General features: G+C 51.8%; 4 protein-coding genes across 4 annotated transcripts; 2 read left to right on the top strand and 2 right to left on the bottom strand.

The window, feature by feature from the left end:
* Positions 1-3,218: 3,218 nt before the first annotated feature.
* N7477_000726 (short coiled-coil protein) lies at positions 3,219-3,780 on the top strand (the record flags this gene model as incomplete). The annotated part of the gene is made up of 2 exons (XM_056962389.1): positions 3,219-3,538; positions 3,597-3,780. 2 exons carry the CDS (start codon positions 3,219-3,221, stop codon positions 3,778-3,780), a joined length of 504 nt encoding a protein of 167 aa, XP_056827392.1.
* Positions 3,781-7,976: 4,196 nt separating this feature from the next.
* On the bottom strand, positions 7,977-8,945 carry artA (14-3-3 adaptor artA; the record flags this gene model as incomplete). The annotated part of the gene is made up of 4 exons (XM_056962388.1): positions 7,977-8,081; positions 8,141-8,211; positions 8,274-8,822; positions 8,885-8,945. 4 exons carry the CDS (start codon positions 8,943-8,945, stop codon positions 7,977-7,979), a joined length of 786 nt encoding a protein of 261 aa, XP_056827391.1.
* Positions 8,946-10,302: 1,357 nt separating this feature from the next.
* Positions 10,303-10,844, top strand: N7477_000724 (uncharacterized protein; the record flags this gene model as incomplete). The annotated part of the gene is made up of 4 exons (XM_056962387.1): positions 10,303-10,438; positions 10,577-10,640; positions 10,695-10,760; positions 10,814-10,844. 4 exons carry the CDS (start codon positions 10,303-10,305, stop codon positions 10,842-10,844), a joined length of 297 nt encoding a protein of 98 aa, XP_056827390.1.
* A 726-nt stretch (positions 10,845-11,570) lies between these two features.
* N7477_000723 (putative nucleoporin Nsp1) lies at positions 11,571-13,716 on the bottom strand (the record flags this gene model as incomplete). The annotated part of the gene is made up of 3 exons (XM_056962386.1): positions 11,571-11,780; positions 11,839-11,962; positions 12,020-13,716. The coding sequence occupies 3 exons, from the start codon at positions 13,714-13,716 to the stop codon at positions 11,571-11,573; spliced, it is 2,031 nt and encodes a 676-aa protein (XP_056827389.1).
* Between the last annotated feature and the right edge of the window lie 165 nt (positions 13,717-13,881).

Below are 13,881 nucleotides of genomic sequence, written 5' to 3'. Positions count from 1 at the left end.
CAGATTGACCGACGTCCCGAAATTGAGTAGCGTTCGGGTCAGATGACTTTTGGTCACGTTGACTTCAGATCGTGATTGACTCATTTCTCGATCGGGGAGTTGTGTGACCAATGTCCGACGAATATGCATGTCAGATTCCCAACGGTGTACCCCTCCAGGTCCTTAATCGCAGACTGAAACGAGGGGCATTTCGACAGCTGTAACAACGATAAAGTACTAAAACACACCTCCAAAGCGGGCATTTCCATACAGACACATTCCATCCGGCTCTACCACATGCGTTGGACATGGGCTCTCACCATAGTGGAGCTACAGTAAGAAGGCAAGGTACAAAAAGGTACTTTTGACCTAAGAGTTAGCCCCCTCGATGGAGAGGTCAGGCAGCATAGCGCCGAAAAAGAAAAATTGACAAAAAATCGAAGAAGAAGAATCGCTGATCGGACAACGTCCTTCAGAGCTAAAGGGTGAGGTGAGGGTACTCTCCGGGTCGACTAGCACTAGCACTGCTAGCATGGGACAACACGGATGCTCCGTCTGGGTTTGGGGTCCCACTCGACCCAAATGAAAAGAAAAAACCGCGCGGATCTATCCAGCGATTGGTTCGTATGCGATGGGAAATGACTGGTGAAAAGTGGCCACTTTAAAGTCCGCCCCTCCGTCGCGCGCCATCCGCCTTGGTAAGACGAGAACGTATGCATACGAGGTGGGGGAGAACGAGTTCGAAGCGAATCAACGTGGCTGCAGATCAACGGGGGTACACCACAGTATGAATCAGAGGTCAAGACTCTATCTCCTCCCCTTCTCTGGATTTTTTTCTCTCTCTCTCTTTCTCTCTCTCTCTCTCTCTCTCCCTCTCATATCACACCATTCCGTAGACAGTGGAACCGCGGAAAGGAAAAAAATTAAATTAAAAAACCAAATTGGAAAGTGAAAAAAATAAAATATAACACAACACACACACAGAACATACAATCACACGCCCAAGGCCCGAGCGTTTCCCACGCAGTAATTCGGGGGGGGGGGGGTCAGGAACCTCTACCACTGGTTCCTCGGGTCGACTCGTTCTCCCCTAGTTTGCTTTTTTTTTTCCTCGCCTTGCCTGACTTTCCTGGGACACCCAATATTTCCGAGCAATCCCCCACTCAAAAAAGCAAATAGCCACACGAAACGTGTCGGACCGCGCTCCCCGGAAAAGGTGCACAAGTGATGGAGTGGCGTCGGTAAATTTGATTCGAGGTACTGCAGCCACTTGGGCTCCGACAAGCCACTGCCGGTCCGGGACCCATGGGCTCTAGGATGTCGGGTCCGGTACCTGTAAAGGCTGACTAGTTGCGCACCGGGTGACTATACTGTTTACCTATCTAGGTAGGCCCTCCAAATGGGTCCGACCTAGTTATCGATCTATGGCCGCAGCCCTACTAGACTTGGTATCGTGGCACACCGAGCTTCGCCCGTGGTCCCAAGGCTCTCTTCACTCGACGTGGGGTGATTGCCACGGGGATCGACGGGCTGCGTTGACCCTGCTTGGTTTCACCTCCTTTATAGTCAGACCCCGACCCGTCAAATGATAGTCCGCTGAATCCACGGGAATGGATCGTCGGCGTCTATCGGGCGCACATTGGTTCACCTTTTTTTTGCCGCTCACCAAAGCCTACTGTACAGCAGAGATGCAGCAACCGGGATCTGGTAGCTTGGAACGAGACGATCAGGGTGCAGATGTAGATTCAGGATCAGCTTTACAGATACCTGCGGGTAGATGAATAGACGATAGACGATTTGAAATACAGAGGCGTGGTAGCGAGCGGAAAACCCATCAAACGCCTGGAGATCGTCGCGTGGATATTGTAGGATCTATACTGCTGTAGGCTTCATACTACAGGTACACTGGTAGCCGAGGGAATGTGATGTTTTCGAACATGGGATTTTCTCCACGCCCGACAGGATCGTCTACAGACACCCCAGTGTGATCTCTCATCTCTCAGATGATCTGAACATTATCCCTGGATGCTTTGCCACTGTCATACCACCGATGTCATCGAGGGTCTCCCTATAGCGAACCGTTTACACCGTGAAGGAGAACCAGTCAAGTTGCGTCATTTTTCCCATTTGCGGCTCGATCGACATTGCATAACGCGCCCCCCCTCTCTCTCCCTGAGAGGATGCTTTCCCCGTACCCCTTGGAGTAAGATTGTACATACGAGACTCGGCAGAGCGAAGTTATCCAGAATCATACCATGAGATTTTGAAATTTTGAAATTCTAGCATTCAGGAACAAGAACCAGAAAGGTTACCGTAGAATCCCGGGTGTGTTTTGGGGAATACGTGTTCATCAAAGTTCGGTAAAACTCAGCCAATTTCTGCCACAGATGTGGGTTCCCCAGGGCGGTCCCCTATTGGCGGAGATGAGAGCGGAGCTCAAGCCAGTTAAGAACAGGGCGACGGAGCCGATTGCGGTGGGACGAGCGGTGTACTTGAAGAGGGAAAGGGGGTGAAAGGGAAGAGAAGCAAGCTTGCCTCACATAGCTGGTACCTAGTAGGGGACTCATTAGTTTCATCAGATTACAGAAGTATTCTCACCGAATCCAACGTGGAGGGGATGATCACTTCCACACCCAAGGGACAAAGGTCCTCTCCACCTACTTAAAAGGTGCAGAGATCAGAGGCGAAGGTACCGGTACCACTGCAGTCTAATACAGTACCAGAAGTGCCTGGATAGATTACCGTAGCCCACCCACCCCCCCCCCCAAAGTCCACTATGTACCATCCATACGTGTAACAACGATACACCACGCCCCCTTCTTCCCTTATCGAGCACCCTTCCGCTTCTCTCTCCGACTCGAATTCTTCTTCAACCTTCACCGTCTTCGTCAATCAACAACATCACCCTCCGAACCCCCCAACACTCCTACGCTCTCTTACCTACACGATCTCCTCGAAAGGCCGTTTTCCCCCAGGTGTCGGCTTCCAACAGCCACTGTTCAACTGTGGTACCGATTCCCGGTCCATCCATACCTTCGAATCCCCCACCCGACCCCGGTAGCTACCCTCAAGCGTAACACAGATTTCTCGTCTGGGGTACATCGCTAGGGGTAGACCGTGGTCGTTCACCGTTCGTTTTCGATCACATCAACCTCCATCCAAGACGAGATCGTACACGCCGCCACGCTGGACCTCGTCAAATCCTCCCTTTTCGATCGCTCCTGTTGCGAACCACCCCTATGGCCTCTGATACAGAGATGAATGAAGCTTCACCGGTACCCACCTTGCCGCAACCCAACGACGGTGGCCGCATGCATATGTCCTCTCTCTCCTCATCTTCATCTATATCCGACGCCGAGACTGAACGTCGGGGTCGTTCCGAGCGTCCGCGTATGGCGAGCCGCAAACCTTCCGCATCAATACTCGTCCCCCGAGACCACCCCGAAATCGAAATTGAAGAAGAGGAGTTTCCCCCGGACGACGCCCGCGCCATGAGTCCGCGTCGTAATTCTGCCGATCTGGAGCGATTGGGCAAAGAGGCCCGCCAGACGCTACAAGAGTGAGTACTTTCTCACTGCACAAATGATCGAAACCCCGCTAACGTCAGACTCCAACAGGCAAGCCAAGGCTCTCCAGTCCTCTCTCCAGGCCCTCGCCGAGCGCATTGACGCGGTCAAGTCGGATCACGACAAGTTAGAAAACGAGAACAAGATCCTCCAGGACTATATCGGTGGCCTTACTCGCAACATGACCAAAAGCGAAATGACTCGCAGTACAAAGGCTCGGAAAGCACAGAAATAACTCCCTGCCGGCAGGAGGGATGGGCGTTGCAGGTCGTCAGGAGGTGTGACTCCGATCCTGCGACATCGCAAAAGCAGCTTAGGAGCCGCCCGTCGCGACCTATGCCGATGATTCTTGCTTTATTTCTCATCTCACGACAATCGTTCCGTTACAGATCTGGTCTTTGTTTATCATGATGGATCGGACTCCCGAGGACACCACACAATTTGTGTACACCACGAGACCAACGTGACAAGTATCTGGAACGATACCACTGAACCCTCGTATCGACCAGAAAGGGTATTCCTTACCAACGGTTGTCGCCACTTCTTCACTTCTCTCACTCACTCCTGACTCTATCTCTCCCTCTCCGCTACCCGACTGGTTCGAGTGGCAACTCATCATACCATTTTTACTCGTCTACGCCACACTTCCGACTTCACGCCGCGCACAGGACGTCCGTCAAGACCATGACGTCCGTCACGAGTGCTTATTTACTCCAGGGGGTAAAGGATTGTTCGTGACATCATTGCATACCTGGGGCATTCGTCTAGTGGTCCGCCACCTGAGTCTTGGCACAATGATCAACCATGATCGTCAACCATCCGGTACAGGTGTGCCACACCCAATCATCAGGCATCAATACTGCGGGACCACCTACCCTTCTCAACATTTGTCGATACTACTGGGCTCTCATCAACTCTGATCCCCTCCCTTCTTTTCTCTCCACCTCTCATTCGGCGTTTGTTTTATTTTATCTCCCACGGCGGCTCTTTGTGGACATGTTTCACCTTGTACTTTTTTCTTTCTCGTTTTATCATCGGATGCATAGCACCTTGGGCGTTTCGGGGACTGGGACTAGAACTCGATTTGATTGAATGACTCCTCACTGGAGCCCGCAACTGGAAAGGTTTTCGTCGTCATATGGCATTGCATGGTCATGGTCATGGTCAACAGCAAGGACGGCGTGGTGGAAAGCATTTTAGGGGGGTCCATTCCGGAGCAGTCCATGATTTGTTTATTTCCGCTCTGCCGTTTTTTTCTTCTTTTCTTACCTTTCTGATCATCGCTCTTTGGGGCTTGTACATTTCCAATTTTTTCTTTTCTTACTTTTCCATGTCTCCGATGGACTGGCCCTGCAGAAAAGACCATTTCTGCATCATGTTCTTTGCGGCTCTGTTTTTGCTCTTGCTCAGCCATACCCAAGAAATGTGCATGTCTCAAGTCCCCGCTTTGTTTTCTTCTGCCCTGATACCTCCTCTGTCTAGCTTTGCATGGCTGGTAGCGTGGTGGGTTTTAAAACCATAGCAATGGAAAAATCGTTCAAAATGAATCCCATATATTCTCGTATGGTAGTGGTGACGTTGCCTCCTCCGCCCCCTCTCCATGACTCACTTTTGTAGGAGTATTACAACATCGTATAATCCGGAGATTCATGTCTCAGCAGTGACACCGATCCATGGATTAGAATAGATACCGAGCCACCAAAACAGACCCCACGGCCGCGTATAGCATGAGGCTCAGAATACTGTCCCGAATCGCGTAGGGTTATACCGGGTACAGTGGTGTTTTGGGGGCTTAGAGATGTAATCATGTCTCAGATGCCGCGTATTTGCCACCGTACCAGGCCACACCTTCACTTACCCGCCACCGGGTTTCGGTCTTGAAATTTGAATTATTCCCACTATGGCATGATAGCAGGACTAGGTGGCACTGTATATCTCACTTCTCACAAGGCTGACTAATGGCGGAATTGGCGCGAGAGAGAACAGAAACACAACGTTCCCCTGAGTTCGGGGTAATACGATAACAGCTGGAGTCTGCCCCCCCAAATTCCGTTCTCTGTGCCTTGGTATCATTTATCGTCTGGACTACGTCAACGGCTGGTCGCGCATAGATATGCATATCTACACCGCTAGGCCTTTTTCCTGGATATGTCGGGGAAGCCTTGTAGGCAGAAGTACGAACAAGGGTGCGCGTACATATGCGGACTGATGCGCCCTGGGAACCGGGTGTTGGGGAATGCTGGGTCTATGATAATAGAATAGAAAACTCCCTGCGGTTTCGAAGATGTTGGCTGGGTCGTAGAGAGGTTGTACTGACTTGAGTGTATAAGGCTCAATCTAGGACTACGTAAGCTGATGATTTTCCGCTGCTTTCCCTGCTCTGTCTCTATAGGGGAAATCAGGGCTACTTTTCAGAGCCTCACTAAGGAAAGGGTGGCTACGGATCTTGTTGGTGGTACTTTTGCTTTCCTAGGGTTGAGGGTTGTCTCATCTTTCTCGTTTCCTTGCTTCTACCTACTAACTCGATCTGTCAAAGTACTCTGCATACTAATCCTTCGATCCATCCATACTATTCTCCAATAGTGATGATCTCGACCCTGTTCTTCATTTTCGTCGCCGTCTCCTCGATATTGTGGCCCTGCGTCTCCTCTAAGACACAATTATTCAGCACCTTTTCTTGAGCTTGCATGTGGCTATCGAGGGCCCCGAACCCTCTGGAGCGCCGCACTGATCTTGATGTTTGATATATATATAGCAATGATGTCTATTCGGATGTCCCAGAGCCTACTAGCACTCTCACACTCATCAACAAACACCATCACTACCATCAACCCATGAAATATTCTCTCATATGAACCTGCTCGTCAAGATGAAACAAAGTCCCGAGACTATCACGAGCATTCTAATCGCAATCTTCACACCGGCATGCTAGACTAAAAATCTGTTCCATCAACATTGAACGCGCGATTTAAGTCGTCACAAATAAGCACGACATTCAGGAAGACAGATCAATGTCAAGGCCGGGCTGAATCCCTCTTGAAGTACTATTTCGAACGAACAATTGGGTTATGGCTTTTTTGACTTGTCACTCTCGATCAATATCCTTCCCCCCAACTAACCCCCAACTAACCTACTGAATGGTATCTACAGTCGGGTTCGAATCTAAATGCCACAAGCCAACACACTGATCAAGTCAGCTTCTCTCGAAAGCCGCCTTGACAATGCATCATGCTTAATGGACTGTGAATCGTCTCGCGGTGTTTCGATTCATCGGGGAGAACGATGGACTCGCATCAACCAGACGGGAGAAGCTGAGCTTTTCCAAACTAGCTGACTGGTCGTTGCAAGTCAGGATTGACTCATACAAACAAAGGTTATAAACTCGGTTTACTTGTCAAAAACATCGGGTGACCTTGAGAAGAATGAAGAATGAAACACTTATGCTGGTGTCACCACGATCGATGGCGTATCCTGAGTCAAGTCGTATAGTTACCACCGTCGTCGCTTATACATGCACGGATATAGTATCTCGGTCTGAAACGCCCTTCCAGGTGGGTTGTCTTTTGGAATGTTGATGGACCCCTCTGGATGAAGGAAGGATTATGAATAGGTGCTTACTCCTCATCTGCTCGGGGCTAGTGTCAGGGTGAATCACTCTCTAATTGTGCACAACGGCCGGGGTCCAAGGACCTGGAGACCCACGCAGAATCATGGCATGACAGTCATGAATGGGGAGGTGTTTGAGGGCATGGGGAGCGGAATAGGGGAAGTAGCTAATCGTCGACTACATAACTACAGAGACTACCCGCCAGGATTCAGGATTGGAAAAGACTTTGCTCTTTGAACCCATATCTAGCGAGAAGTCAACGCCAAATGGCACAGATACGTATCGAAAGAAGAAAAGAGAAGTGAGGAAGAAAAGCCAGATCGGGGGATCAGTACTAGGCCCTCGTGGTAGTCCTGATAAGGAACTCATTTAAAAATGGAAGAATCTCTGTCCGGGTGTATGTTGGGGATAAGGTTTGGAGAGTGCGCGCAAAGGGGACTCTTTAAAAGGGTAGTTGAGAGGCAGGTAGACAAATAAACAAGGAGAAGACAGAAAAAAAAATAACGAAAAGGGGCGGAACCCGCTCTTCCAGGCGCAGAGGAATGGCACCGAAAGGTGGCGCAAGCGGAACGTGAAGCAGTGAAATGGGGGGGGTCATGAAGAGCATCGATACTAGTATTTCGCCATTCTCTACCGTTCTGAGGCCGCAAGGCCCCAGACGGTGATGGTGATGTCGAAAGTTCGGATCAATGCGCCTTATAGTCCTTGAGCCTCGACATCCGCTTAGGCGTGCGTCGGGGGAGACCCGTCGCGCAACTCTCGGTCGTTTCCCGTCCACCCAGAGGACGTGAGTCCATCATCAAAATCTTTTTAAAATTCTCTCTTTACTGCTCAGCAGGCTTCTCCTCAGTGGGGGCAGCCTCTTCCTTCTTTTCGGCGGGGGCGCTGCCCTCGGCCGAAGGCTCGGCCTCGGAGGAAGTCCAGAGGGTCTAGGGGGGCAAAAGGTTAGAATGCTTGAAGCCTAAATCGGGTGATGGGATTGACTCACGAGGTTGTCACGGAGGAGCTGCATGATGAGAGTGGAGTCCTTGTAGCTCTCCTCGCTCAGGGTGTCGAGCTCTGAATTTTCATGGTCAGTTCATCCGCTTGCGCATAAAAGAATGAGGTGGGCGAAAACTAACCGGCAATGGCATCGTCAAAGGCGAGCTTGGCCAGGTGGCAGGCCTGGTCGGGGGAGTTGAGGATCTCGTAATAGAAGACGGAGAAGTTCAAGGCGAGACCGAGACGGATGGGGTGGGTGGGGGCGAGCTCGGTGGACGCGACCTCAGTGGCGGCCTTGTAGGCCTCGAGAGAGGCATCGGCGGCACCCTTGCGGCGGTCGCCAATGGCGAACTCGGCGAGGTAACGGTGGTAGTCACCCTTCATCTTGTGGTAGAAGACCTTGGACTCGCCGCTCTGAGCGGACTTGATAAGGTGATTGTCGAGGACCTCGAGGATGTCGTCACAGATCTTAGCAAGCTCGGCCTCAATCTTCTGGCGGTACTCCTTGATGAGAGTGACCTGACCCTCATTGCCCTTGGACTCCTCCTTCTGCTCGATCGAGGTGACGATTCTCCAGGACGCACGGCGGGCACCAATGACGTTCTTGTAGGCAACAGACAAGAGGTTGCGCTCCTCAACGGTGAGCTCAACGTCGGCCGAGGCAACGACCTTCATGTTCTCGACCATCTCTGCGAATTTTGTGTCAATAGCTGATTCCTGATAGGGAGGTGCACTGGGACTCAGGGCGAACCTTCATAGCGCTCGGCCTGCTCAGCGAGCTTGGCGAGGTAGACGGCGTCTTCGTGACCCATGGTGAAAGATTCTATAAATTTCAATTTATGTCAGCTCTTCGGTCTTCTCGAGCCGACGGTTCTTGAGACGGGTTTGGAGATGAGGGTGAGAGTGGAGATCACGCCATCGACATCATTGCCAGCGACCGGGGAGGGGTAGGCATGGCCATCATCATCAACAATAGGACACAAGGATTCCCCGTCCTATCTAGGGATATTACATCACTCCAAATCCTCGATCTGATCTATCCTTTGGAGTGGATATCATGACGATCATTGTCGCTGACGACTGTCGCCGGGCTCCCGGGGCTGGGCGTGTTTTGGGTAGAGGGGGGAGGATCACAGCATAGCGGTCGCGGGTCCCGCCCAAGTAGATAGGGGAACGACAGCAAGTATAGTCCACCTGTAGACGGGATGTCGAAGACGTCGAGGAGTTTTTTTTTGGGGGGGGGGGGGCACACTCCCCTTCAAGATTTCCCCAAAGTTCAACCCCATTGTGGATGTGTGTTGTGTGTAGGCAGTTGCAGGGGCAATGGGATGGGCAAGAAGATGGGCTAATTTGATAGAAAGCAGGCATACTCACCTAAACTTGAGAAAAAGGGAGGTGTAATGGAGGAGAAAGCGATGGGAACAGGATGAAGAGAGAAGGGGGAAGTTGAGAGAGAAGGAGAGAGGAGAAGGAGGGGGAACAGAGAAGGCGGTGTTGTTGGGATTTACCGCACCTGAACAAGCCCTCTTCGGATCTACACTTTCTCTTTTTTTAAACGTGATTTACTTCTTACCCCTTCTTCTTTCAGATTTCTCTATCTCTTTCTGACTTGGTAGTCTCCTCTGTTCTGAGTGTCTCTCTATCGTCCCCTCTCTCCTTCGCCTTCTGTGTGGTTCGGTGGGCCTCCCATCGTCATCCCCATCCCGCACCCGCCAATCGCCCAAGATGCGCCTCTTGCTTTGCTATTTACCAGTCAGGAGTGACCAGTCCAAGGCAGACTGCCTGGGGTCATGGTGTCGAAAAGCCCTATCCACCCGGCTGGTCACCAATGTCCAAGCCCCGGCCCAGAGCCCGGGCTGGGCTGTCACACACATTGGCATCGACCACATGGCCTAGAAATCAAATTAATGTAGACCCGTGTATTGTAGACAGCAAATGATCCTAGGCCCCTCATGATCTACCACTTGAGCCGAATGAGATCGCATCGACTTATCGCAGAGATTTTCCTGATTCCTCAGGCTACACTTTTACATAAATCATCATGTGATGAGCCTCGTCGATCACATGATGGGTGTCGTCATACGATCCCTGCAGTTGTCCCGAAGCTTCCAGGGTGACTGTTGAATTCTCTCTCCTCGTATTCAACCCTCACTCATCAGTGTCATCACCATGTTCCGTCAGATTACTGCTCGTCCCCTTATTACCGCCAACCGGGCCGTCGCCCAGCGGTCCTTCTCCGTTGCTGTCCCCGGCTCGGTGAAGGTGATACTGGAGCTCCTCGCTCTGGTGCTGGTGGTTCGTCAGGGTACGTGGCCCCCTCCTCCCTTTGCATTGCCGGTGCTCTCTCCCCCAACCGGGCTATGTCCACAATTGCGGAAGCCCAGCACATCTGCCTTATCTCAGCTCTACGACATGTTCAATCGCTGACACTGCTGCAGCGGAGATTCCTTCACCAAGCGTGAGGCCGCCCAGGAAGCTCTGTACATCCGTGAGAAGGAGATCGAGAAGTGAGTCATTCATAGTTTCAGACCTGAGGCCAGTAACTAATGGGAATTGAACAGGCTTCAACAGCTCAAGAAGAAGATCACTGATCAGCGCGCTCACCTCGACGAGCTCGAGGGTCACATGTATGTCTGAACCATGACCTTTTATTTGAAATATCGATATTGACCTCCTCTAGTGACCAGCTCACCAAGGAGCAGCGCAAGTAAGCGTGCCGCGGTCCTTGACTTTATTACGACCGAGAGCTTTGACATGCTCTGTATCAATACTTTTTTACTCAGCGAACCTTGCCTGACAAAGCCTACATCGCGAGAATCACATGTCCAGAGAAGACAGTAATAGCATATCAGTACTATTATGATACAATTACCATTCCGTTGGCGTCGTCTATTGTAGTCTAGGCTTTGCTAGCGCTGTGTGGGTCCGTACCGAGTAAGACAAAGTCTGAGCTTGGTGAACAGCTTGACGAAGAGCTCGATGATGGGCTTGATGATACGTTTGGAGGACGACGGATTACACTTGCACCTTACGGTCGGAAATCCGATGCAAGAGATTTATATAAGAATGTTGACCAAATGAGTAAAACCCGGTAAGCTCTATAAGATCAATTTCTGCAGTTGGCAGAGCTCATTGAACCTACAATACTATTCGTGACAGACCATAGAAGACTGAGAGTGAGAACTCTGCTACTTTTGAGATTACGCCCACCTCTCCCCAAGTCTGACGAGCCAAATAACCAAATGCCGGAAAGGTACACAAAACTCAGAGCTGTCCCAGGATGCCACACATCCAAAGTACTAGGCCATTGGCCGCAAGGCGAATACTCGGTAACCGTAGTTCCAATTAGAAGAACAAAATCCTTTCCCATTGAGCAATTTGCAGCTGATTACTACCAATTGATTTCATTAAAACGTCCATCCATCACCACACCACATTTAGCGACGGCCCATGTATGAGCGATAAAAGTCATCGGCGGCGTTTCCTCCACCCATGCTAGGGCTGTTGTAACCGTATCCGATACGGGACGAAATCGACTGCCCTTGTTTTTGGGCCGCGGCAACCTTGGCTTGCAGATCGGAGGTACCTTGGTCAATGACCTGCAATTGGGACAGATGTGAGTTGAGAATGCGAACGATTTGGGAGATCTGTTGGAATTGTCAGTGAAATGGTCGAATTAAGAAGATGGAACGTAATTTTGCTCACAGGCTCGTCTGCGCGGTTGGTCTTGGTCAAGGTTGCTGAAGCACCGTTGACCTCCTCGATCATGCTGGTGAGATCCTTGCCCATCTCATCCAAGCGCTCAGAGAGCTTCTCGGCCAATTTGTATCTGTCAATGTGTTTAGTATATAGGCGAATCTTTTGAAAGGTTTGGGTGATAACTTACGTTCTCTCACGCTCCTGGTCCGGTCCCTGGAGTGTCTCACCAGGACCCACTTGCTTCGAAACCATTTCATCAACCTCTCGCTCGTAACGGTCAAGCCACGAGCTCAGCTCCTCCTGCTGACCCTCCACTGAACTCAATTGGCGCTCAACTTCTTGGGTCGCACGCTCCGCATCAACAGTGCTGCCATAAAGCTTCTGGACCTTGGTCCCGTTTTCCACCAGCATACGATCCCACTCAGCAACTTTTTCTGCTTGTTCGCGGAAGTCCTTCTGGTACTTAGTCAGATCCGTCGCCCATCGTGTAATGATCTCATCCATAGTCTTGTTCTTGAGACGAGACTGGGCTGGGGGTGCAGGGCCGGTGGTCGACTGTCCGAGAATTGAAGGGCCTGTACTAGCCCCGGTACCGGCAGTGGCAGTAGTGGATGGGGCTGCTGTAGCAGTCGTCGTGCCGGCTGTGGCGCCCGGGGTAGGAGCAGCAGTTGAAGGAGTAGAAGTTGCAGGTTTGTTGAATAAACTCGACCCAGAAGCCGTAGGCTGGGTAGCTACCGGAGCTGTAGTGGTAGCAGCTGATGCCGGAGTGCTAGTCGCAGGTTTGGCCCCGCCCAGACTTGGGAACAAACCACCAGCCGGGGTTGCCGCCGATGTGGTTGAGGGAGCAGCTGAAGATGTGGCGCCTCCAAGCGAAGGGAAAAGGGACTTCTGGGGAGTGGCAGTCGATGCCGCAGGAGCTCCTGAAGCAGGCTGGGAGGTTGTAGTTGAGGTAGAAGGCGCGCCGAGAGAAAAGGCAGGCTTTGCGGCAGCATCGCCGCCGGCGGTAGGGGCTTTGAAGAGGGAAGGGCCAGCCTGTGACGTTTGGGCTCCGGCTCCGGCTCCAAAGAGCGGCTTGTTTGCGCTGCCTGCAGCTGTGGTAGGTGTGGTGGATTCGGCCGGCTTGTTTGCGCCGCCGAACAGACCACTAGCGCCCCCGGAAGCGGGTGTTGTAGACTGGGCTGCTCCGAAAAGAGGCTTGTTGGCACTAGGTGCGGCACCGGCACCGAAAAGACCGCCGGATGGTTGTGTCTGAGTGGTAGATGGGGTGGTAGATGGGGTGGTAGATGGAGGGGCTGCGGAGGAGGTCGGTGTAGTAGAAGAACCAGCATTCAACCCACCAAAGAGGCTACCAGCAGGCTTGGATCCAGGAGGAGGGCCAGCAGGAGTGGTCGAGGTGTTGCCAAATAAAGATCCGCTAGCAGGGCCTGGGGTAGTTGATGAACCCCCACCGAACAAGCTACCTCCTGCAGGCTTGTTAGATCCGCCTCCAAACATTCCACTGGCAGCGGGCTGAGCGGGTGTGGTAGATCCGGGAGTCGAAGCATTGTTGCCGAACAGAGAGTTGGACTGCGCGCCGCTGCCTGCCTGACCACCAAAGCTGAAGCCGCCTGAAGTGCCGCTGCTAGGAGCATTGGCACCACCAGTATTACCAAACATGGGCGCAGTTGAAGGAGTCTGGCTAGCTTGGCCACCGGCAGAGCCAGCGCCGAAAAGCGAAGGAGACGTAGTTCCACTGGTGGACGAAGCTCCTACATTTCCGAACAAGCCACCACCGGACCCAGTATTGGAGCTATTCTGGTTGGAGCCAAATGTAGCGCCAGATGTACCAAAGAGACTCCCACTGGAGGTTCCGCTGGAAGCGGGAGTGCCAAAGGAGAACGACATGATGATCGGTTGTCGCGGTCGAGGGAATTGGCAAGCTTGAGTGAAAAACGGAGTGACGAGCAGCGACCGATGCGAGGACGGAAGATCCTGCGAAAAGGATCAGGAGATCCGACTGAGTGGCGCGATCTTTTAAATTGAAGAGAATTGAGCCCCCGGTATTGAAAG

Source organism: Penicillium maclennaniae, assembly GCF_028827695.1.
Source record: "Penicillium maclennaniae strain IBT 15551 chromosome Unknown utg000001l:1.0-3280838.0:1.0-3283122.0, whole genome shotgun sequence".
Lineage (NCBI taxonomy): Eukaryota > Fungi > Ascomycota > Eurotiomycetes > Eurotiales > Aspergillaceae > Penicillium > Penicillium maclennaniae.
Note: the sequence above shows the minus strand (reverse complement) of the source record. Positions and strands in the feature narration are given on the sequence as shown.